At 43.3% G+C, this 26,726-nt stretch overlaps 1 protein-coding gene across 2 annotated transcripts in view; it reads right to left on the bottom strand.

Annotated features, from left to right (window-relative positions):
• The window catches only part of Uggt1 (UDP-glucose glycoprotein glucosyltransferase 1), a 104,968-nt gene that overhangs the window by 65,822 nt on the left and 12,420 nt on the right, over positions 1-26,726 (bottom strand). For both annotated transcript variants that reach the window (XM_052192940.1, XM_052192939.1), the window contains exons 3-12: positions 25,150-25,232; positions 22,274-22,404; positions 17,210-17,322; positions 14,204-14,378; positions 7,524-7,620; positions 6,059-6,137; positions 4,613-4,713; positions 3,491-3,590; positions 2,355-2,415; positions 829-920 (exon numbers count right to left, since the gene is read on the bottom strand). In XM_052192940.1, the coding sequence (XP_052048900.1) occupies positions 829-920; positions 2,355-2,415; positions 3,491-3,590; positions 4,613-4,713; positions 6,059-6,137; positions 7,524-7,620; positions 14,204-14,378; positions 17,210-17,322; positions 22,274-22,404; positions 25,150-25,232 (1,032 nt within the window). The remainder of the gene's footprint in view (positions 1-828; positions 921-2,354; positions 2,416-3,490; positions 3,591-4,612; positions 4,714-6,058; positions 6,138-7,523; positions 7,621-14,203; positions 14,379-17,209; positions 17,323-22,273; positions 22,405-25,149; positions 25,233-26,726) is intronic.

Consider the following 26,726-nt stretch of genomic DNA (forward strand, 5'->3'; position numbering starts at 1 on the left):
GTGAGCATGGAGGCCAGCGTCAACGTCAGGCATCATTGCTCTCTGCCGTAGGTTTTGAGGCAGAGTCCCTCACTGATCCTGAAGTTCACTGATCTAGCAACATCCATGGTCAGACTGCCCCATGGATCCCCTCTCCACCTCCCTAGTAGCAGGATTACAGGTATATACCACGAAACCTAGATTTTATACAGGATCGCAGGCCCTAGCATTTCTCTGGCTAAGCCATATCCTAGCCCTACACCATGTTTTGTTTTTTAGTAAATGTACTTAGTTACTGATTATTGCATTACTGTGTGTAGGGTGTGTGAGTGTGTGTCTGCTTGCATGTGGATCCAGTTCTCTCTTTCCGCCTATACGTGGGTGCCAGGGAGTGAACTCAGGTTGTCAGGCTTGCACGCTAGTTGTCATGTGATGTTAGCTGCTGAAACATTTCAATACTCCATATTGTGTGCAAAACATATGTGTGTACATATGTCGTTTACATGTTTGCAAATGCACACATGTGTGGATATTGGCCAGAAGTCCACATCAGATGACTACAACTCCAAAGATGCATCCTTAAAAGCACTTGGGCCTTGCACATCCACAGATCCACAGGACGGAAAGGATCATGCTGCCCACACCAGCGAGCATCATGAGCTAGAGCCTTCCCTCGTGCCACACCGAGGAGAAACGTGGACCTGAGTGCGTCAATGATAAAACCAGAGGGGGAGGAGGGAGAGGGAGGAGGAAGAGGGGTTAAGGGAGGGGGAGGGGGATCAGGGAGAGGGAGAGGGAGAGGGAGAGGGAGAGGGAGAGGGAGAGGGACAGAAACTGTGTTTTCCATACCTGAATATATCCTGGGTGTCTAAATCAATGTGGAGTCCATTGATGAAGAGAGCAGAGTCTCCAGGCTGTAATCCTATAGTTCCCTTGAAATACTGAAAAGGCACACAAAGGCAGGGAGGGCACGATCAGCAAAGCTTGCTGTTGCTGGGCTCTACTGCCCACGTACGTAACTCCTGACAGCTTCTACATGCCCACGCGCCCCTCTGAGCACCCACTACAGTGAGCAGACGCCGCTTTACAGGACCTCCATCTTTCATCCTCCCCTCCTCACTCCATTGTGATGATGACACAATGACTTCTATAATGTAGGGTGCGAAGCACTAAATGCCAAGGGTCACCTAGCAGAAAAGAAAAGAGCGTGGCCAGGGAGTGGCTCAGTGGATAAAGAAAGTGCTCCCCACACAGCAGGGAGGCCTGGGGTTCCGATCCCCAGACCTACCCATAGGAAGGAAGGCCAGGTAGGCAGGATGGGGATCCATCTGTAACCTCGGCACTCTGGGAGAGACAGGATCCCAGATCGAGGACAAGCTGGCTAGGTAGATTAGCTGAGTGTGTGAGTCCTGGGTTCAGTCAGAGACCCTGCCTTAGTAGATACAGTGGGGAGCAAATCAGAAAGACACCCGACATCAAACTCCAGCTTCTGCACACACATAGCCAAATGCACTTGTATCCACATAAATGTGTTCCACAAACACGCAAACACGTACACACACACACTAGAATATCATCTCTACGTAACTTTCAAAATAACTTAATAAATATCTGTGAAATATTTGGTTTCTTTCTTTCTCAAACCTATTTAATTAACTAACATCCTACACATAATGAAACCTAGGAGTTAAAATGGCTAACTGAAGCCAGGTGAAGCCTTTAATCTCAGCACATGGGAGACAGAAGGAGGTCAATTTGATCTCATAGCCAATTTGATCTACAGAGTTCCAAAACTGTCAGGAACACAGAAGCCCTGCCTTGAAAAACCAAAAATGAATGAATGAATGAACAAATGAACGAATGAATGAATGAATGAATGAATGAATGAACAAATGAACATTAACTGAGCACAGGGGCTCGTTCCTCCTTCCCCCACAGTTCTAATGACATGTCTGGAAGGAGACAGCCTGCCTTTTCTTTCAAAATCCATATGTCAAAGAGAAGAGGCAGAGAAAGGCCAATGGATTTTAGAGCGAGAGCGGTAAGTCAGACTGAGTGGTGAGCACCCTGGCAGCCTCCAGGCTGTGTATGAAGGAAGGCAAGAGCCCGGCTACCATGCGGACTGCGTCAAAGGCAGGAAGGAAAGGCTGAAAGGAAAAGTACTTAAGAGGCCCACACTCCCTGTTGACTGCACCCCCAACCCCCAGTCAAGAGCCTCTCCTTAAACAAAATGCTACAAATCTGATAAAAAGTACTATATAAGAGCATTACTAAGAGGAATACTATTAAATGCCACTAACTTAATTCAAGTTTCCTCATTTTTTAAAGCACAACACAGGAGCGACATGGAGTTATGTGCTACCAGTTAGCAATACCTTCTGGTTCTCTTCCACTTCCGCTCTAAGCTGTGCGCTCACAGCTGTTTTTGTTATTGCTCTAAAAAAAAATAAGAATATGATCAGTGCTTAGCTCAGCATTCCATATAAAGGTCTTCAATTTCCCTATTTTTAGACATGAAACATATGATTCAATAAATTACAAAACTAAGAACTAAGTAAACCTCACAGCTGTAGACCTGGCGTGGCTTCCAACTCCTCACGTGACTGTGTGGCGTGCTGCTAAAATAACTGACCAGCAGGGACGCACTGTGGCCGACTGATAGCTAGTCCTAATGACCCTCTGGCGGAGGCTGAAGCCTGCATGTGTTTCTTCCGGAAGCATGACGGTTTAAGAAATCTTACATAGGCACTGCACAGTGAAAGGGGAGCTTACTTATGAAACTGTCGGCCCAGAATTTAAACTTTAGTTACTTGAGACAAAGACACCTATAAAAGTTTCTAAGAATGGCTTTTAAACAAATTTGCCAGCCGGGCGGTGGTGGCGCACGCCTGTAATCCCAGCACTCTGGGAGGCAGAGGCAGGCGGATTTCTGAGTTCGAGGCCAGCCTGGTCTACAGAGTGAGTTCCAGGACAGCCAGGGCTATACAGAGAGACCCTGTCTCCAAAAAACCAAAAAACCAAAACAAACAAACAAACAAAAAAACAAATTTGCCTTGCATTCATAAGAGAGAGCAACATTACAGAATAGACAGCAATATCAGAGGATGAACAAGTCAGTGTCCGAGTCTCTTTCTAAGTCAGGACCCTAACTCCCCCTTCTCCTCTTCCTCCTCATTTGGGCAGTAGTGAGGATTAAGCCTGGGCTGTGTGCACTTGAGGCAAGTGTTCTGTCACTGAGCCCTAAGCAAAGCCCCTTCATCAGTATTCAAAATGGTGGTGAGGGCCAGACTGTGGATTAGCTGAGTGGTGTAAGTGGGGCAGTGCCAAGAGCATCTAAATCCCTCTCTCTTCACTCACACAACCAACTGCTGTCACAGGTCAGAAGGAAGACACTGATGACAACGGCACTTAGAAACAGGCTTCGTGCCCAAGCATTTTACATTCTGTGCAAACCTGAAAACAACGGGGAACAATGTGAAGGAGAGGAATGGAGCAAAACCTCAGCACATACCTGGCTTTGGTAGGAAAGTTCTGACTAATGTCCTTCATCACCACCAGAGCTAACTCCACAGGAGCAGCCAGGATGCGGGCAGCAGTCTGGAAACTGAGATCTGCACAAGGGTGAGCATGACATTAGAACACAGGAATCCATGGTAATGATGGCAGACAAAGTCCCCAGTACTACCCGCAATCCCTTGAGGGTGAAGATGCCATAGACTCCAGCTATTCCAGACAGTGCCCAGGCTTAGTTCAGATCTCATTCATTTCATGGACCCTGGAATTTTTAACTAAGTTATTCATGATCTACATCCATACAACCCGATGGCGTATGATAACTAACACATTCAGCAGAAGCGAACTTGAGCCCAAATCCTGTTGCTGTCTGGATTTACAATATGTTATAAAATATAGCATTAAGATTATTTACCCAATGACCTCAGTCAGGGAAAATATGTTTTTACAGGGGATTTCCTTTCTTCTCTTAGCCATTCTGTCTTTAAAATCTGAGGTACTCGAACCTTCAAATTATAGACATAGATGATGGAGAGAATCCCAGGTCACTGACATAGACCAGATGGTCTTCAACAAGATCATAGAAGAACACTTCCCCAAACTAAGGAAAGAAATTGACACCAATACAAGAAGTACATAGAACACCAAAAAGACAAGACCAGAAAACACTCCCACAGGATGAAAGCTACAAGAGAAAAAAATGCAGGACAAATAAAGGGAAACCCACCAGAGAGACTAACAGCTGGTTTCTCTGTAGAGACTTAGAAAGGCAGGAGATCCTGGACTGATGCATACTAAGTTCTAAGAGGCCATGATGCCAAGCTAGCCCACTGAGTCCAGCAAAAGCATGTGCCATGGTTGAAGGAAAGAAAAACTTTCTGTGACATAAAATGACTAAAAGAATTCCTATTTACAAAACCAACCCTAAAGATAATACTACAAGCAATAAGGTCAGACCGAAGGGACAGGACGGATAATGACATCTGCAAGTCTGTGTGTAGAAAGAACAAGCATGCGCGGCGAGCACCCTAGCAGCCAAGCCCCAGCCCCAGCCCACGCTCTGCGTTCCTCTAACACCACAGAACACAGTGACACAGCTCAGGGAGCTGAGCTTCATTACCTTGCAGCTGCCAGACTTTCAAGGGGGCCATTTCATTGGTGCTCTCCACAAGATGCTTCCGGAACTCCTTCAACTGTCCTTCCAAGGTGGGGTACAGTTCTCTGACAGAAACAGAATCGATTCTTTTCACTGTGTTCTCTCATAGTACACTTAGCAAAGGACTCCAATTTAATCTTCGTAATTTCCCCCTCCCACACCTAAGAAACGTTGCTCAGTGCAGGCAGAGGAGTTAAAGCAGAGCAGCAGTCCTCTAGCAGCGCATTAATGCTGTAGAGGCTACGGGAAGCTCTCGTGCGATCAACGCATAAACCACGCTATCACCCAAAGAACAACAAAAAGCTCAACAGTGAAGGCTTGCCACCAAGCCAGACAGCCTGAGTGTCTCCGGGACCCAGAACCAGGTGCATGTGCACACCACGGCGACTCAGGCACCCCCCAACACACACACACACAGTAAATAAATATAATTAAAAAGCATAGAAAGAGTATTGAAAGAGGCTCTGGAAATCCTGGTCAAATAAAAGTGGGCCCGACTATAGCGGAAGTGGCACTATTAGAAGGGGTGGCCTTGTTGGAGGAAGTGTGTCACTGTGTGGATAGCCTTGGAGATCTTCCTTCTAGATGCCTGAGCATGCCCAGTCTGTTCCTGGCTTCCTTTGGATAAAGATACAGAACTCTCAACTCCTCCTGCACCGTGCCTGCCTGGACGCTGCCATGCTTCTGCCTTGATGACAACAGACTGAACCTCTGACCCTGTAAACCAGCCCCAATTAATTGTTATCTTTTATAAAACTTGCACTGGTCACGGTCTCTGCTCACAGCACTAAAATCCTAACTAAGACAGAGACCCTGCTCAAAAAAATACCAATAACATGGGCCCGGCATGGTGTTGCATGCCTTTAATCCCAGAACTCAAGAGACAGAGGAAGGCTGACTTCTGTGAGTTAGCAGCCAGCCTGGTCTACAAAGCAAGTTCCAGGACAGACTCAACAAACAAATAAATATTAAAGAAACAATGTTCCTTTGGCTGCCGGAACGTTATTTCTGTTGCATGTTTTTAAAGACGACCATAAGCTTTTGCTTATTTTTTCAGGTTGTGCTCAGCATAAGAAAATAACCTCAGTCACTCTAATTTAAAATCCACACTACTTCTAACCATGCAGACAAAAACAATGGGATCTCTTCTGTCACTCAAAACAACGATCTGTAGCTTTATGTTATCAACTGAGAAGAAAAGAATCCCACTTCAGCCATGAGCAGGTAACTACAGTGCCAACCGAGGCAGTGTGCTTCCCTAGAATAACTAGAAATGGCCACCCTAACTGCGAGTGAGAGGGTTTCTCTGCTGTGGACTCTGTATATAGAGTGCGGTAGAGCTGCCACGCAGACAGTACCGAGAAAGACACCAAGACTGAAGGGAGGCAGAGGGAACAGGAATTAGCGTACCTTAATTTTCCAAAGAGGAACCCCTGAACTTCATCAATAGGGTCGTTCTCCCCAATGACTGTGGTATTTACCTCAGTTCCTATAAAGACAGAGTAAAGACATGTCTAGTAGCTCAGAAGAGAAATAAAAAGGTAACATCACAGTTTGAATGTTAAAAAGAAATATCAAATGCTTCAATTAACATTTCAATGTAGGCCTTTATACCAGTGGTCTTTTAATATTTCTTGTGTTCCTGGACAAAATAAGAATAAATTTTCTCTCAAGCCTTAGAAAATTTTACAGTAAAAAATTCAAAATTAATAAATTTAAGTATTATGAAAGATTTTTTTCACAATTAAATTCTGAAGAATTTACAGTTAGAAAATCCTAAACATCACTGAGAGAGCAGCATGCCATTTTCCGTTTGCTTCATTATTCAAATCCATCATTTGATGTTTAAAAAGCAGGTTAGAGAATATAAAGGCATGCACCATAATTCTGGCTGAGGCAGGAGGATCACATTCAAGACTTGCATGGATAGTTTAGTGTGCCTGGATAACTTAATGAAATACAAACAAACAAACAAACACATTAAAAAGAACTGCAGGTGCAGCTCGGTGGTGGACTATGGAGGAATTGCATCATACACACAAGACTCTGAACTCAGAACCACAGAGCACAAAAGATATAATAAAGTGATTTTTAAAGAAAAAAAAAGACAGCAAGTAAAACTTGGGGTTGAAAGAATTAATTCAGGGCTGGGTATGGCAGCTCGCCCTTTCATCTCAGTACTTGGGAAGCAGAGGCAGGAGGATCTCAGTGAGTTAAGGCCAACCAGGTCAACATAGTGAGCTCCAGGATAGCCATGGAAAGAATCTGTCTCAAAAAATAAAAATAAAATAAAATAAAAAAATCCAAAACCACATAGTATTGTGGCAGAAAGAAAAAAAAAACTGTTCCAAGTACAAAAAATAATAAAATCAGACACTATCCATAAGGCCTGGGATACTTCAATTTTCACACTGGAGTCACACAGCAATGCCTGTGTGTGACACGCACATCAACAGCTGCTGCTGCCGCTGATCACATCACCTGTGTAAGAACACTCCCCGCAACTTGGTGGACTTTGGTTTGTTTCTGTGTACCCTTGTTTTTACTGTTTGAGGGACAGGACAGGCAGCCTTGAACTGTAATCCTCCTGCTTCAGCACTGAGATTGTTAAGCACACACGACGATATCTACCCCAAATTCTTGACTTATATTATCTTCCTTTCTTCTGCTAGACACTTGAAAAGGAATCTATCATTGCCTATGTTACAGAGGACAAAAGTCACCTAGAAAATGAGCTGAAGGTTCCAGACACGACACAACCAAGGTGCAAACCGGCTCACTGCATTCCTAAGCCTATTGTTTCCAAGATGGAGCGGATCCCCATTAACTCATACTTAAAGGCAAGAGAACACATGGTCTTATTTTACAAATTCACCTTTCACCTGAGTATCATCCTTGGCCTTGTATTCCGTGCTCTTAATCGCCAGTTCCACACCATAGCCAGAAAGGTAGACCGGCTCCTCCCTGGGATTCTGCAAACAGAGCAAGAATTCCCCCATCACCACCTGGCTCTGAGACACAGCAGGCCCTCCTTACTAGCATGTCTAGCTGGCGCTGCCCCTGCTCAGGCCACGGTGTAGGCAGCCACACTGGTGAGACAACATGGAAGAGCACACCAATTGGTTGTCCAATACCAAATGGTCAGCCCTGAAATAGGTATGTACAAGCACCATCATATGAACTAAGCAGGCTGTATGTGCATATATGTATTTGTGTGTTTAACAACACAAGAAAAGGGGGCTGGAGATGGTTAGCCCTGAAATATGTATGTACAAGCACCATCATATGAACTGAGCAGGCTGTATGTGCATATATGTATTTGTGTGTTTAACAACACAAGAACAGGGGGCTGGAGAGATGGCTCAGTGGTAAAGAGCACTGACTGCTCTTCCGAAGGTCCTGAGTTCAAATCCCAGCAACCATATGGTGGCTCACAACCTTCCGTAACAAGATCTGATGCCCTCTTCTGGAGTGTCTGAAGACAGCTACAGGGTACTTGCATATAATAAATAAATAAATCTTTAAACACAGACACACACACAAGAAAAATGGGATAAATTTGAATGAAGTCAAGGCAGAGTACATAGGAGGAGCTGGAGGGAGGAAAAGAGAATGATGTAATTCTATTATAATCTCAAAAAATGTTTAATTATTTTAACTTTATATTGATATATAAAGTTATTAGCTATATATTCAAGAAAGTTCAGTGTGGGGAGGGGGGGAAATCGGGAAAGGTTTTACCATGGGCAATGTAAATGAAGATGATATTCAAAAAAAAAAAGAGAGAGTACAGTGGCCATCAACAGTAATAGAAGTACTTGTCTACCATGAAATGTCATCTTATCTGTGAACAAAATCAATCTAGAATCTGTTTGCCTCCTTAGGAAATCCTAGATGCCTTTATATTTTTAATCTTATCACAACTATGGGAATAAGAATTTCAAAGTAGACACAAGACTAAAGGTCTATGAAAAGCCACTACTGTAAGATAATTAAGGATGCAGGAATAACAGGATCAACAGAGGTAACCTGTTCAGGTGGACAGTGCTGCTCCAAAAGATACTAGTTGTTAAAAATCCCTGTGCCAAGCATGGGGTGCTCTCTATGAGTTATTTGTCAGGGTGGCCCCAGAGGTCCCAACAGTAAAAGCTACTGCCACTGCTCTTGGTGCCCCCCTACTAGGGTAAGACACCAGACACTTGAGGAACTAAACAGCAAGCTTCTCGCTGCTGGCTAGATCTCACAGTGCTTGCTGGAAGGTGCTATAAAGCCCACTAGGAAAGAAAGGATATCAATGGTCTTAGCTGGCGCTGGAGCCTACATGCTCCACCACTGATCACCAGGCAAGATGATCCCCACTGGTGCTATAATAAAGAGCATGACTATTACGGAGGAGTAATCGACCGCCTTCTCAGACGAGCACTCAAAAGGCTTACTCCACAGGGGAATTGATCCCTACAAACCTAGTCAAAATCCAATGTCAAAAACTGGACTTTGACCAGATGTGGCAGCACAAAGCTTTCTAGACCAATCTAGACTATATTGAAACTGGTCTTAAAAATATAAAAGGACCAAAAAAAAAAAAAAATAGACTGATAAATATATCTGACTCTATTTGATCACATTTTCATTTGGAATTTTTATACTCTTAGTACAGACTTACCAGTTTCCATTACTGAACTATATAACACACAAACTTTAAAGACTTCCCTATTTTAAATACTCAATGATACAAGTTTAATTTTATATTAATTCTGCTTTATTCCACCTCTTTAGAAACTCTCCCTTTCTACCAAATAAAAAGATACCAAAAAGAATAAGGTCAAAGTTCAACAGCACATTAAAAAGAATGTCTCATCAACATTTATTTAGACATGCCTGATTTCTGAAATACTATCCAGTAGTAAAAGGGTGCAGCTAATCCTCTGGGTACTTAATAACTATACTCAGATGCTATACTAATGTGGCCAGACAGACTAAAGGGGAGAATGTACTCCCCTTGCCCTCTGAGATCAACTAGCAACTAGCTCCCAGGGGATTATGGGGCAGCTTTCAAAATAGCCTGTAACTATGAGAAGAACTTCCCGTTTCCTTGTTCAGGGAGAGCACAGAGACACGATCCAGTGAACTCCAACCAGTGTCCATCTACACAGAAGAGAGCCAGTGTAAAGGGTCTCCTCACTGCTGCTGAGTGAGGGCAAGGCCACACCAGCCTCTGGCTTATGCTCACACAGATGAACTGGCAAAGTAGGAACCAGAGGTTTCTCTCAAGCACAAGACCCAAGAACTAGACCCTCAACTTGGCAGTATGAAGCAAATAATAATAAATCTGAACACCTGCATTGTCTGTCTTAAATACCCATCACAAAAGTACAACCCCAAACTAAAATGATGGATGTGTTTGCTAGGTTCTGTAACTATCCAGAGGATCACAGTTTCCAGACATTAGACTTACAACTAAATTGATTGTTACCTAGATTATGTCTCATTAGTGATTTTCTTCTTAATTAAAAATAAAATGCTACCCAGAAATAAGACCTCAGATCTTGGCTCAATTAAACACTTCAATGACTATCCAAGAAAGGCAGGCTCAGTATTGTTTTAACCTTAAAAAAAAAGAGAGAGAGAGAGAGAGAGAGAAAGAAAGAAAGAAAGAAAGAAAGAAAGAAAGAAAGAAAGAAAGAAAGAAAGAAAGAAAGAAAGAAAGAAAGAAGAAAAGAAAATCAAATAGCTAAATGTCTTCTCTCTGTCCCTCTCTGGAAGCTATCTGAGAGGGACTTCACACTGTTTCTAGTCTATCCAAAAACTTTCAAAGTGCATGAAAACAGATCTTGGTTTCATTGCTGTCCAGTCAGCCCTGGAGGCCAAAAGAACCATGATGAGAACCCAACAGATGAACGCTCTTGTGAGCCCAATGTCTCTAGCTTCTCCCTGCCTGCGCTAACACATCTCCCTCACATCTTTCCAGACAGCTGTCAATGATCCTTTCCTCCCTACATCTAACAGGTGAGGTTTTTTTACATAGGTACTCTGGAGGGGTACTCCAAAACTGTAATGTCTGACACTACAAATTCAGCTGTGTAAAACCAGATTGGTCATCACCCCAACCCCACAACCAGCAGCTGGAGTTACAGCTTCAGAGTGAAGGGATGGTAAGAACAGGATACAACTGACTGCACAGTTTAGGGTAAAAGCTATAATGAAAACAACTAGTTTCTCTCTTAGCTACAAACCAGAAACACCCTTGGGAGCCCTGGCAGCCTCATCCCTGCTAGAGACTAGAAAGGCCAAGTGTCTGGGGCTCTAACCTTCCATCTGGTTCCTAAATGATTCTTAGGTTATCTCTTGGGCCGTGGGTGTTAAAGGAATAATGAAGGCCTGCTAAGGAAACTCCTTCCTAGTCATGAAGCAGACGCTTTAGCCAGGGTGGGGACTTAACACTCCAATGGGACGAGGTCAATCTCTGGCCAAAGGACCCCAGGAAGGCCATGCTAATGAAAAAGATGGAATCATTACTTTCTTGTACTAGGGGCCTAACCCAGTAAGGTCAGATAGCTGATAGGTCCTTCAGCTATCACTAAAGAAGGACCTCTTGCTATAGCAGTTTCTTACTCTAAGAAAGGATGGCCAGAGAGCCAACATCTTCCTGATGAGTGTGAACAACAGAATTGGTACAATAAGAGGAGGGACTTGTAAGATAGAGTGAATATTAGTCTCTTCTATCAGACACTGCATTGTGTCTGGTAGAAGATAAAAATATCTTCCCCACTTAGTAAGACTTTGAGGCAAATGATTAAATTGCTCCCCCTCTACCCCAATCATGTTTACAGAATAGCCCTGCTTTCATGGAACTTACGTGACTAAAGTGGTCGACCTCTTTTCCCTTTCCGTTTCTTTTTTCTTGGTTGTTTTTTTTTTTTCTTTCTTTTTTGGTTTTTCAAGATGGAGTTTCTCTGTGTAGTTCTGGCTGTCCTAGAACTCACTCTGTAGACCAGGTTGGCCTCGAACTCAGAAATCCACCTGCCTCTGCTTCCCAAGTGCTGGGATTAAAGGCATGCGCCACCACCGCCCGGCTCCTTTCTGTTTCTTTTGCCCTAATTCTTTTAAACTTTTAAAGCTGGCTGTGAAAGATGGTGAGGCAGCTGAGGCAATGGGAAAAGACAGTCATGACTGCTTTAGAATCCGAAGTGTACTTGGGAGGCAGAGGCAGGCAGATTTCTGAGTTCAAGGCCAGCCTGGCCTACAGAGTGAGTTCCAGGACAGCCAGGGCTACACAGAAAAACCCTGTCTCGAAGGAAAAAACAAAAAAAAAAACCTAGAATCCAAAGTGCATTTCCTGCCCCAGAATGCTGCTCTTCTGCTTGTGAGGAGCACATCCTCTTGATCAAGAGTCAAGTGCCGCGGTGGCCCAGTGATGTCTGTAAAAATGATATTTTACAGACAGAGGCTGAAAAGAAACGCCTCCTGGGAATAATGGAACTCTCTGGAAGCTGTGGAAGCTGATAATCTCACCTGGCAATTTACTGTACTCTCTTTCTGGCTATTTAAGATGGGCCCTTAGTTCTCAAGTAGCAGTTTGCCCTGACTTCCTCCTTTTCTCTCTTCACTGGGATTCCTAAGGCCTGGCTGATAATCCAGTCTTTGAAGTCAACTCACTGACCCGCCAAACCCCCTTTTCAGAATTTCAGTGCCTTGCCTCATAGTTGTTTACATAATTACTACCTTCCAACTATAAGCAGGTTTTTATGGCTGTGCATATGTATATGAGGATGGCTCAGGCACTCTGGTACTGAAAGCATTAATTTAGTCAAGAAGTTTTTTGTTTTACAAGGTAAAGGGCTAAATGTTAGATAAGGATTTCTCACAAGAACTTGTTAAGACCCAGGTGGTATAAGAAACTTCAAACTCTTTGAAGGTTTGCTGTAAACTATGAGTGACTCTGTATTCTAATCAGGAAGTTTGATGGCATCTGTAAATTGATCCTCTATATCTGTTTCTTGAGAAACTTTGTTCCTGATTGATGTTGCATTTCCTTGTACCAAATGGCTAAGATAATTGTGCCTGCCTCACTGGCTACATCTTTTGAAATGGTAATACCAACTCTTCCTGTATAAAAATCCTTGCCTTAGAGCTCCAAAATACATTCAGTTCAAACCGCCTCTGTGTGTGTGTGGTTTGTTCTGTCGGTCATCTCAGCCGGACCTGTGCCTTCCTGGACCAGAGGACCCTGGTTATCCCACAGCAGACCCACGGTCTGTAACAGTCAAGATTTCCTTGTCAAGACACTTTAAAGAAAAAAAAAGGATCTCAAATAGAAAATGTGGGAGGTGAGGACAGACCTCAGAAGAGATCACAGCTGCGCATACGCACCCCACAAATGCATAAGCTCAAATGCACACAGAGATTTCAACAATCAACTCTTGCTAGGCCTGGTGAATTGGCCCTGTGATCACAGCTAGGGGGGAGGCTGAGGCAGGAGGACTCAAAGTTCAGTCTTCCTGGAGGATTCCAAAGCCACCCAGATAACTGACAAGACCAGATAGCTCAACAAGACTGTGCTTCAAAACAGGTGCCCGAGGGCAGACCTAGGGCATACAGTCAGGAGGACAAGTGCTTACTTACCAGGACATATGAGGTCTCAGGCTCAACACTCAATAGCCTAAGGTTCATGTACAGTTGGATGGCTATCTTAAATTTTAATGTACAAAAGGTTACACAATTTATTTTTTTGGTTGCTTTTTTTGTTTTTAAAAACATAGGATCACAGTATATAGTTCTGGATGGCCTTGAATTCACAGAAATCCTCCTGCTTCAAACTTCCAAGTGTTGAGATTATAGGCATCAGCCATCACACTTAGCTTTTTGCAGTTCATCTTAAAATCCAAATGATTACCCCACTTTTTAAAGTGTAATTGTTTGACATTTCTTTGGAAAGGCAAGCAAGGAAGGCACCACCCACGAGCAAGTAAAAGATCTAAGGCAGACCGAAGAAGTACCTTAGCAAGTAAAGCCCTGGCCACCCAAGCAGGAGACCAGCTCTCCGTTGCTTAGCACCCAGGCAACTATGCCAGCTTGCACAGGCTAGCTGGATGTAGCTTGGTCATTCCAACTGAAAGACTGCTCAGTTCAGAATTACACACACACACACACACACACACACAGAGGCATACATACCAGGCACACATACTCTTAAAAAAAAGAAAGTATATTAATTAATTTAAAAATGTCATGTGTGGTAGTACCAACCATCCCAGTGATCCCAGCACTTGGGAAGCAGGTGGATCGCGATGACTTTGAGGTCAGTCTGATCTACATAGTTCGAGGCTAGCTAGAGTAACAGTGAGACCCTGTCTCAAAAAAAAAAAAAAGGATTAAAGGAAGAGGGAGGGAGATGAGGGGTAGAAAGAGATAAGTGAAAGAGAGTGCAGAGAGAGAGAAAGATCTGATAAAAGTATTAGAGATTTCTCAAAAAAAAAAAAAGAATTTCAAATTAAATTATTTGTAAAAGTCATTTTAGACAATATTCAAGAAATTGTAAAATAAATCAATACTTACAGATATATAATGTCTGAACACATAATTAATTTTTCCTTCATTGCTTTTTAATATAAGTTGGTGGTGAATATTAGAAAATTCTTCATGGCCAATCTCAGAATAAAAAATGACCACTGGACTTTCAGGGTTCGATGACGGATATCTGTGATCTCCTTTGAACAATAAAGGTTTAGGTCTGGAAATAAATATTCAATTAAAAAAGTTTAAACAAAAAAAACAGGACACTTTTGACAACAACTTTAAAAACTTAGTAAAGGTTTTAAGTATCTTCATATGGGCATCACAGTCTTAAACAGTTTGCACTTAGAATACTGTCAAGTATGAGTTTTACTCATTCATGACTATAAAAATAAAAGTATATTACATGAATATTCATTATAAAATACTAAGTTAAATTAAATACCATCAATTCTTTAAAAAGGTAAGGAAGCCAAGATGCACACCAAACCCTACAGCACTAAATCTATAGCGTGGCCTTCTCCTGTGTGGAGTGTGACTGTGACTTTTATCTGAAATCATAAGGCCAAATGATTCGAGCAGCACATCAGACTCTAAGCAAGGAACTGTGAGCTACAGCAAGTCTCCCTCCTGCCACGTTTGCTGCTATGAGCTTCCTATAATGCTCTTTTGGGGGACTTTTTTGTTTTGTTTTGTTTTCTGATACAGGGTTTCTCTGTGTGGGCTGGCTGTCCTGGAACTCAAGCCATAGACCAAGCTGGCCTCAAACTCATGAGATCAAGCCAGCCTCTGCCTTGTAAGTACTGGGGTTAAAGGTGTGTGCCACCACCGCCCCTTAATTTTTTTAAGCTTCTCAAAATACAAAAAAAAAAAAAGTCAAAACCACCACACTTTCTAAAACCAGCATCAAGACATTAAAAGTTCTTAAAATATGATCTACTGAGGAAAATGTCCCCCTTCAGGCTCCTGTATTTGAATACTTGGTCCCCAGTAGGAGGCACTGTTTGGAGGGAGGTTATAAAACTTTGGAACACGGAAGTGCACTACTGAGGACAGGCTTTTAGAGTTTTGGCCTTGACACACTCCAGGTCTTACTCCTCCTGCTCCCTGAGTGAGAATGAGAAGTGATCTCCCAGCTTCCTGGTCCTGCCACCATGCTTGGTCTGCCGTGAGAGACCTCTAGCCTCCTGAAACGGAGCTGCTCTGATTTTTGTCAACATGACAGAAACTAGAGCTAGCGGGAAAAGGGAACAACTGAGAAAATGCCTCCATCCAACTCGCCTGTAAGTGAGTCTGTAGAGTATTTCCTTGACTAATGATTGATGGGAGAAGGCCTAGCCCACTGTGGGCGTCACCCAAGGACAGCCAGTCCAGGTTATACCAGAGCGCTGACTGAACAAGCTAGTAAGTACCGAGCCTCCATGGTTTCTGCTCCAGCTCCTGCTTCCAGATTCCTGCCTTGCTTTCCCCTGATGAGAGACTATAAGCCAAATAAGCCCTTCCTTCCCAAAATTGCTTTTAATAGTAGTTTGTTACACAGCAATAAAAGCAAAGACAGACAAAAATCTCAGAGCAAAATAAATGCTTCATCAAGTTGTCTTTCACCGTGATATTCAGTCACAGCAACAAAAGAAAGGAACTAACACACCCACCCACCAATCCCTGTTGTACCACACCACTTAGCAAAGGGCAAATACATACAAAAAAATATGTTCCTCAGAATAGGAAAGTTCCAAAATTGGAAACAACTTTAAAAAATCTCCAGTAGGACATTTTTACATAGGACAATACGCAGGTGTTAAAAATATTGAAGTACACCTACATGCATCAAGTGGGAAGATGTCTCTCAACAGAAATAGACCTACGTACTGTACAAATTTTAAAGCCATAAAAGTGACTATTAAAGGTAGTTCCACCCTCAGAAGAGAAGACATCACTCTACCAAGGTCTGCACAGTTGCTCTAACAAACTCAACACAGTTTTAAAAGAACCACAACGTCCCCAAGTACGTTTCACCCAAGATAGCATCGCTCACCATTCTCAAATATCCACCCACACCGTGGCGCTGAGCTGCCTGAACATGCGGTGACTTTACTGTTCTTATTCTAAGAGGCACAAGTGCCATGTGTTGGGCAGGGTATTTATTACTGGTCTGACAATGTCACTACACAAGACTTACAAAAATCCCATTAACTTTTCTGGTAGAGCGAGCCATCATCACATCATCACATGGCCTTAGAGTTCGTACAGAGAGGCTGCTGCTCCAGCCAGCCAGCCAAAGGCATACTGTGGTAAGAGTCCACTGCAGGAGGCCTCGACCTCCTTACACAAAGAAAACCGTACTTCCATTATTCAAATCAAGCTTGCAAATACCTTTTAAATACTGTCTGTTGTTGGTAATAATATCCTAAAAGATCATTATCATTAATCTCTGCTACTTCAGGTGCCAGCTTTTTGTACAGACAGTATTCTTTGATAAGCTAACAACAAAGTCTATAAAATCTCTCAGAAAAAAATCACTGTCCAATAAACAGGAATATCAAATACTTCTAATTTTGAAACATGAGAAAACAAACTAATTTGCATCATTTTACAGAACTACTTTAAGTAATGGAGCTGATGTTCACATCTGGTTAATCTCTAGTTAGTAGCTTATCTCTAATACGTACACAGATGGTAAAGTAGAATCTCAGAGGACCGGGCATGTACCACATGGTCATGAGCCTAGCACTTGGGAGGCTGAGACAGGAAGACTGAGTTCAAGGCCAGCCTGAACTACAAACCAATACCTTTTCTCAACACACAGATAAAAATGAGCCAGGCATCAATAGAGACATGTGCCTTAAACTCCAGCACCCCAGAGGGAAGACAGGCCAATCTTTGTGAGTTCTGAGTTCAGCCTGGTCTGTTCTACTTCTAGGCCAGGACTATCTAGTGAGAATATCTGAAACACACAAACAAACAAAGAAACAAAACAAACCTCAACTCAGAGTACGGTCGAGTAAAGGCACAGGCGTGCCCCCCATTTAAATGAAGACTACAACCGACCTGTCAGGTGCAGTCAGCAGAAGGCTCTCCAGAGTGTCTAGGTCACAAGTCTGCTTTCCGTGCACGGAGAGAAAGGACCTGCATCCTTCTGGTGGAGGCTCGTCAACTGCTATCTGTCAGGAAGACAAATACATGCTCAACGCAAAGACAAGACAGAATGTATGCTGCAGTGAATATGGGATTAAATGATAATACACCATCAATAAAGCAGAAACTCATCTGCTGGGCACCCACTGTGAGCCACGGTGGGGAGAGCGCTCCAAGCCAGAGCTCAGACGGTTCTTGGCTCCTCCTGTATCACCCCAGGTCAGTACAGTGTTAAAATCCCACAAGAGAAGGTTACATTTCTATCTTATCTCAGCTTATCAAAAGACATCTAGGAATCCAGGTTGTGGCTTCAAAAAATCCTAGGCTCAACAAGTCAGAGATTCTGTGTGTTTTCGAGCGCACGTGTACACACATGCTCATTCATGTGTGTGTGTGTGTGTGTGTGTGTGTGTGTGTGTGTGTGGTTTTTTGAGACAGGGTTTCTCTGTGTAGCCCTAGCTGTCCTGGAACTCACACTGTAGACCAGGCTCACCTGCCTCTGCCTCTGCCTCCCAAGTGCTGGGATTAAAGGCATGTGCCACCTCTGCCCAGCTCTAGATTAATTCTAAAAGTTTCTTTTTTGAGGCAGGTTCCTTCAGTGAACCTGAAGCTCACTAAGTCAGCTAAGATGAACTTCAGGATGATGGACTTCAGGGATCTCCCTGCTGGTCCCCCTACCTCCTAGCCCTGGGGTTATAAGCATAGGCCACCATAACCAGACGTAAAGGAGTTTACCAACTAAATGGGCTTTTTAGCTCCTTAAAATGTCAACTAACCACCTAAGTTTAGTCCCTAGCATACACATGGTAGAAGGAGTCACCTGACAGCTGCAAGCTGTCTTCTGACGTCCAGCATGTGTGTGTGCATGCACACTAAATAAATAATAACTAAATATGTAATAAAATTTCGGTGTCAATTGTTGAGTGCTCTGTGTTTGACAGTGAATGTTGAGAGATGGCAGAACGACAGAAAGGGGCAGAGAGAGGTGAGGCAGTAGGGCATGTCAGAGATGAAGGGGCAGTGCTGAGGTCCTGGGGACAGAGATCCAAACAGGTGGGGGGGGGGGGGGCGGGCAGGAAAAGCTGATGGAAGGAGAACGGGCACCAAAACTAAGGAAGTATATAAAAAACATGGAAACCTATGATCATATACGCTTATTTAAAAACTGTATTTTTTTTTTTAAAGAGAGTCTTAATGAAGGTATCCCTCACTGATGGATGGTGCTTCTACCAGAAGTCTTGGGTCATTAAACAAAAATTCCAGTGCCAGGCGTGGACTGCTTCCCTATGAATTGTTGACCAGAGAAGCACAAGAGCCCCTCCCTCAAAACAATGTAAGCTGTTCCCATTGAGCTTGGGGCCACCAGATCTTGATGGTAACATTCTATGGTTGGGGCTAAATGATGGCTCAGTGGTCGGGACATACTGCTCTTGCAAAGGACCCAAAATCAATTGCTAAGCACCTACAGCAAACAGCTCAGGACCACCTGTAACATCAGCTCCTGGGGGATCCGACAACTGCGGCCACTGTGGAAACCTGTACTCATGTACACATACCTACACATACCTACACACACACACACACACACACACTTAAATTATTAAAAAAAATAAGTTCTATTTCTAAAGGTAGCACACGTTTTGATCACAGGACACACAGAATCAAGCTGGAGCTAAGCTGAAGTGTTCTGCCTACAGGCTAGCCCTCACACTGCTACATACATACAGCCCCTGAGAAAGAAAATTATCAGCCGGGCGGTGGTGGTGCACACCTGTAATCCCAGTACTCTGGGAGGCAGAGGCAGGCAGATTTCTAAGTTCGAAGCCAGCCTGGTCTACAGAGTGAGTTCCAGGACAGCCAGGGCTACACAGAGAAACTGTCTCAAAAAAAAAAAAAAAACAAATCCAAAAAACAACAAAACAAAAAAAAGAAAAGAAAATTAGCAACTCTTACTCAGATGGGAATTTCTGGGGCTACAACGACGGTCTGCAGGTAAGATGTGCCTACTAGTAGCATGGGCATCATGGCAGTGACCCAACCAACCACTCTCTCAGTGACTGGCCTGAGGTCCCTCCACAGACTAAAGTGACTTTGTCTGGTTCTAGAAATCTGGGAGGATCCTGTGAGGTAGCCTACTCTTACTGCTTTGTGGCCTCAGACTGCATTCTAAATATTCACTAATGTTTACACCCACAGATTAGTGTGTGTGTAAGGTGTGTAGTGTGGAGGTGCTTCTGACTGCGGTGAGTAGCAGTTTCCACAGAAACCCATACAGAAACTGGCCAAAGTATCAAAGACAGGTGATGTCATAGGACTCAGCCAAGTGGGACAGCTATTACCACCTCCCACAAGGGTCAGAGAACACTGAAGTAGAGGGGTGGAAAGAATGTAAGAGCTAGAAGACGGGGAGATGTGCAGAAAAAGATGTCTCATCTCTGAACATATGGCAGTTTCTCTCAAAGTCACTGCAGCTGTGGCTATCTGCACAGTCTATACAAGGTTAGCATGGACAAAGGATGAACCATAGGCCTCAACTATCGGCAGTTAGGCACTGCTGGCGGAGGGAGTGAGATTTTCTTTGATGTAGCTCTTGCTCCTGCAGAGCACTCAGGCTCGCCTCTCAGAACCCAGGAGGCAGTTCATTGCCACGCAGATTGAGTTCCAGGGAGCCCGCCGTGTTCCTCTGACATCTACAGGATCCTGTCACGCACATGGTACCCAGACACAGAGATGAGCAAGTCACTCATATATATAAAATAAACGTCAAAAACAAAACTACCCTGTCCTAATTAAAGATAATATGCAAGTTAATAGGAAGGTCCTAATTTACATAGAAATTCTATAGAATCTAAAGAAACAAACCAGGCACAATGACCCACACCTGTTAATTCAATCAGAAGGCAGAGGCAAGAATATTGCCAGTCCAGGACTAGCACAGAAACAAGGAGGTAAGGACCCTGAAAACAGCCACGCCAGAGAGCAGACAACAGTTTCCGCTGGCAAGTGCAGGAGGCCAACACCAGCCTGTGTCCACTCTTAGCAGTAGCAGGCAGCAGCAGGTTCCTACAGAAAGGTCAGAAGTACCGAGGCTGCATACTTGTCAAGTATCTTACAGAGATCACAAGCCAGGACTCCCTTCTAAGACACGGCCCCGTGTTAAGGAGAAACTTCTCAAGTAGAAAACTTCAGCAGGACAGAAGCACAGGAGGATGGAGCTGGAGAGGCGGCTCTGGGATTAAGTATTCAGGCGTGTGCCACCACCACCTCTTTTAGATGCAAGAGAACAAGCAGGAAATCTCAGGAACATACTAAGGTATTTCCTTAGCACTACAGAAATCCAACAGAAGAGGGAGCTAGGCTAACCTCTAAGAGGTAAGAAAAATTAATCACACATCAAAATGAATATAAATCTCTATAGAGCGAATAAATGTCTCAGTGGGTAAAGCATGAGGGTCATGAGAGTTCAGACTCTAAGAACCCACCCAACAAGCCAAGTAAGCATGGTAGCCTCCTAAGGCCACCACAGTGAGCTAGCCAAAAAGCCAGCTCCAAGTTCAGTAAGACTCTCTCCTTCTATATAGAAGGTCTAAGGAAGGCATCTACTATAGATACACCCACACCCACACACACCCATACCCACACACACCCACACATACATGAGCAAAAAAATAAAATAAAATAAAAAAGTCTCTAAGTCAAAGCCCATAGTAAACGAACTAGGTATTAAAAGCAATAAAAAGGGGCAGAATGGCGTCTGCACACACCAACTCCACATACAGGTGATTACTTTAGGCACAGGAACCATCTGCATCACAAATCCATAGCCATGTGCCACATGTGGCTTCTGGACAGGTGACCATGGCTAGTGCAAAGGAAGGAGTAAAATCTGTCTTTAACTTGATTTGATTAAAATCTAAATAGTCTCACCTCTCCAGGAGGATAATGCTTACTAATATAGTAAGGCATATTGCCACAGTCAATGAAACCAGGTCATAAATATACAACCAGAGTAAAGAGAAAAAAAAAATGCACTCTTGTGTGCTGTAAAGATGGGTCACGGGTGGAAAGGGTTTCCTGCTCTTGCAGAGGACCCGGGTTTTAGTGGCTGAGGTATGACATCTGGGATGGCTTCAGCTGCATAAGTGAACCTATGTTTAAAAAGAAAGAGAAAAAGGCAAAGAAATAGACGAACCAAGATGTAACTACACATCACGTTTAATGTCCAAGATAAAAAATAAGGAAGTATTGAGGAAGACGCAGAGAAACTAGAACCTTGTACTTTGTGGGTGGAAAGTAAAAATGGGGAGTCACTATGCAAAGCAGTTTGTGGTTCCGTATAATATTAATACAGGGGCCTAAGGCTGCAGTTCAATCACCACACGGCCCGTGACTCACACACGTACAAAAGCAATGGAAGCGAAAGCAGAAAGGCAAGCAGACCCAGATGCCAGCTCTCTACAGCAGTGCTACTGATGAGAGCCAAAAGGTGGAACGACCTATGTCAGCTGGGGAAAGAACGAATAAAGAAAGAGAAATGCACAGACCTGGACAAGGAATCAGCCAAAGGGAAACCCTAAGACTTGCTCCACACGGATGCACATTAGCAATTATTCTACATGAACACACGGAGAGGACAAACACTGTAAGAATGCACTCATGGGAGGCACCTACTCTGGGCAGTCACAGAAACAGAAGCAGAATGCCGTGTGCTAAGGTAAGGGCGGGAGACGGGAAGTAAACAGAGTCAGCACTGTAGAGTTCTGTGCAGTGCCAGCCTCGTACTGGGAAAGGCTCTGAGGAGCAAGTGTGATAGAGCACACCCGACAACCCAGCACTCAGCTCTAGGAGGCAGAGTTCAAGTCAGCAGTAGCTACACAGTCAACCAAGCTCAAGGCCAGTGAATTACTTACTTTTATATTTCTGTGACAAAACACCACATCCAAGGGGCTCTCCCCTGGACCCACGATGTCTTCTTACCTGCTGGAAGGCTTGAATTGAGGCTGAGTAGGAACGGAGGGAGAGACAAAACTTCAACAAGTTCTGCTGCAGAGGTGACAGGAACCGAAACGCAGTCTCCAATATGGCATCATAATAGGAATGATCTGAATCTGTGGAAGAAGCACAGCACGCAGAGGATGGACGGGCATGAGGGCGGACAAGCAAGAGGACAGTCACAGAGCACAAGGCAGCCTGTGAAGGCGGATGATGAGCTGTTTCCAGGGGACCACCGTGAACCTGTGTCAAGGGACGAGAATTCCCTGGGGCCCAGAACAGACAGACCTTCTTTCCTTCCTCTGAGCTAGGCTGCCTGCCTGGACTGCTGCTTTCCTACTCACCGAGATGACCTAGTCCTGTGAAGAGATCGCTCGGGAAAGGAAACGTCTTCTCTACTCTGCCTCCGCAGACCGGCTACATCACTGCTCGGATCCCAGAATGTCTGCCTACCACATCATTTATCCAAGAGCCTACTACTGACTGGATGCCATAGGCAGAGGCGACGACATCCTCCTGTGCTCTGAAACACTACGGAGCACAACAAGATTTATAAGATATCGATAGTGTCATAAAACCTGACCGTGAGCATTTAAACAAAAAAGCTAGGTAAAGTTGTTTGAAAGAAAAAGATACCTGTGTGCTAGTATGAATAAATCCTCCAATAAATGAAAAGCAGGGGGACAAATCTGCGATATAAGGATGTGTGCATGTGTATACATGTGCGTGTAAGTGTAGTGTAAAAAATAAATAAAAATAAAAATGTTTTAAATGGCTTTCAAAAGCAAGCAAGAAACACAAGAAACAGACAACTAAGTTTTCATATAGCTTTGACTGCAGCATGAGCTATAACTTAAAAAAAATCTTCAATTGGAAAAATAGTGAGTTGGCATGTGAGTGTGGTATACACACATGTATGTGAGAGCACACTTGTTTCAATTGACATGAACACGCCTATGTATGTATGCAGGCCCAAAATGTATACCAAGCATCTTCCTCAATCTCTTTCCACTTACATGTTGAGGCAAGCTCTCTCCGCGACACCAGAACATGCTAGTTGCAGCTAAATCTACCAGCCAGCCAGATCTGGTGACCCTGTCTCTGCCTCCTGAGTGCTAAGATGGCAGGTGGCTATCATGCCTGCCTGGTTCCACAGGGTTCTGGGATCTAAACGCTGCCCCTCCTGCTCACTGGCCTCCAGCGCGCACAGTAAGTACTTCAGCCACTGAGTTATTACCCTAGCCCCATAATTTGCAGTTTAAAAGCAGAATATAAAAGGTTCTATATCACATTAGCATCATCTTACGTGAAATAAAACAAAGAAATACCTCAAAATATTCATAGAAATTAATGTCAATCTTTGGACGGTAGAACAATGAATAATGAAACAATGAACATGCTCTTATCAGTTCACATCCCGATAACGTTATCCAGAATATTTATATTGAAATTTTATTTTAAATGTTAAGACTTGAGGTTCTAACCCATTTAGTACATGAAATCAGAAAAGTAAAATGTGTTTGAGGCTTACTGTTTCAGTGATATGTCTGTGTGTGTTAATACATGCACATGGCTGCCCTGAGAACAGAGGCATCAAACCCCCTTGGAGCTAGAGTGACAGGCGGCGGCGAGCCGCTGGGAATGGGAGCTGGCAGTCAGGCTGTGGCCATCAGCACCATGGGCTGGGCCTCCAGCTCTGAAATAAGTTGTTACAAACAACTCTAGTTCACTCTAAGTTACATGACTACATGACTAAAACTTTAAAATGCTGATCAAATCTGTATGTATTCCTGTCACAAAACTCAGATGGCCATTAAAAGGCTATTTTAGCAGAAATGTAAAAGTAGCCCATTCCATTTAATGTAACAGTAGTCAGTTTCCAACCATATCTGATCCAGTAAGAAGCAACACTTGTCTATGTGGTGTTTAACATCCTAATGACAGTCATATGTCACTGAGGGAAGACATGCTCAGAGCAATATACTATCGGACGACTCTCCTCACTATGTGAATCAATAAAGTGCACTTACCCAAATCATGACAACTAAGAGCTCACTGGGTGGCACCACCCTCATGTCTGTGGCCCATCCTGACCAGAACACCATTAGGTGGTGCATGAGTGTCTCCTCTATTAGCATCTTATTAGGCAGCAGTGTCTATAACCTATATTTGCATTAGAAATGTTCAAGAACGCACACCATAAACTAAAACTGAGCGGTACAAGATACAACTTAATTTGACATCAAGACACTCCAGTATTCAGTGGCCAGCAGGCATATCAAAAAACATGCTTGGTGGCATTAACTTAATGATAATACACTTAGCACAAATAGACCAGTTGTATAATTAGATCATACCGAAACAGACAGATAAACTTAATACTAAATGATCTACAATAAAATGTATTTCTGTTAAGTAGTCCCAAAGCACATTAACAAAAGAGCACAACAGAGCAAACGCAATGGGAAGAAAGGAATCGTTTGCAGTCACAATTACAAACTGTGTGCACACACAAAACGATTTGTGGCTCACACAATGGTGCCTACCAATAGCCCAGTTATTCAAGAGGTTGAAGCAGTAGGACTATATAATCAGCCAGCTCACAAAGGAAGACCTCATCTCTTCCAAAGGAAAATAAATAATGTGTTGGTCTAAATCAGTAGGGGTTTGGGAATAGCTCAGTCGCAGACCATAGGTTTCCCATGCTCTAGGCTAAGATCATTCAATCTTCCTACCATGACAACGCTAGTCATTAAAGTTATCTATTAGCTGCCATGTTACACGTATTAAACACAGATGACCATTTTCTTCTAACATTTCCCCAGACCACAAAGTCAAACAAGTATCGGCTTCAGTTTTACCGTGACGATCTGATGATCCAATGTTTTGACTGGCTTCTACAAAGCTCCAGAATTTCTCTTGACTATCTTCTGCTAGGAACTCACTGGGGGAAAGAGGGACATGTCAGCAATGAGACGACGAGATCTTTCACCACAGACCGTATCCCTAGTGAGAATGAAAGGAGACTTACATCCCCAAATGTCTGTAGTTTGCCTTTTACACACACACACACATATTATACTTCTTTATGCATAATGTGAATTTTCTTTCTTTTTTTTTTAATATTTTTATTTTCTATATTCTTTGTTTACATTCCAAATGATTTCCCCTTTCCCGGATACCCCCTCCCCAATTGTGAATTTTCTTAATGGAAAGTAAGCTTCATTATTTCCTTAGCTATTAGTAACAGCATAATAATACTGTTACTCAGTAGCTATTTCTTAAGAAACCTGGAACAATAAAAACGCTGTAATAACAGGGAAGCCCTAATATACAAACGACTTATGAAACCCATCAGCAGAACTCATCAGCCGTGACAGCAGAATTAGGAACTGGCCATTCTAGTGCAGTCCCACTCACACCCTTTCTGAGAGATCTTATGAAGGGCAAATGTGTTAGCTAGAGGTTCTCCCACAGCAAACATGAACCCCAGAACAATTTCTGGAAGGATAAACGCAGTGTGTTAAGCTTTTAAAAAGCATCTAAACCAACAAATTTTCAACATCACCAAATTTTAGCTTAAAATTAGTACACATCTAACAAAATCAAACCTAAGAACTTATTTTTTACTATTACACTATTATCTTAAAATAATGGACTTTCTGAATTTCCTTTCCTTCAAGAGTCTAAAGTTCCTGAAGTAAAATGTACGTCATGCCTGAATGAATGACTCATTGATGGTCACTCTGAAGCCCAGCCCCAATGTGGTGGTGATCTTTCTCACTGTCTTGACAAAAACTATGACCTAGAACTCAGCTTCCTTCTGTTGCCACAGGAAGCCCGCCCATCCCTCGCCAACCCTCTCACTCCTCCAAAGCTAACCACGGGAACACGGAAAAGGAAGAACCGGCAATGCACAGCTTCTCTAAAACTGGGTTTCACGAAGTGCCCATTAGTATTAATAGATTATTCAGTGCCTCCATGAGACTTATTCTTCTAGGCTGTCTGATAACTGACACAAACAGACTGGCCTTAGAACAGCTTACACGATAAGTCACGATATGCAGCACATGACCACCAAGTCATGAACTGAGTAAGGGAAAAATGCAATACACAACATCAGTAACAAAACAAGCGCTCACTCGGGCTAAGTACTTCTCACACAATCATAAACCAGCTTCTTGAAACACATAAGAGTGCACTAGTCTTATTAACACTATCAAATCCACTGAAGTAACCCGGAAGAGACTAGAAGGCACTGTGGCAAACACTGGTATCTTTTGTGTAGTACATTAATTCTGGGGGGGGGTTTTCTGCTTTTTAGCTGTGCATTCCTATGCCTGTGAGTAAACGTATCTGTGGATTTGGTATAAAGCATCTCAGCTGCTATTTCAGGAAGAAGAGGATGGGACTCTTACTGCTCTCTGGCTCTACGGAA

The sequence above is a fragment of the Apodemus sylvaticus genome, chromosome 9, assembly GCF_947179515.1.
Source record: "Apodemus sylvaticus chromosome 9, mApoSyl1.1, whole genome shotgun sequence".
Classification (NCBI taxonomy): domain Eukaryota; kingdom Metazoa; phylum Chordata; class Mammalia; order Rodentia; family Muridae; genus Apodemus; species Apodemus sylvaticus.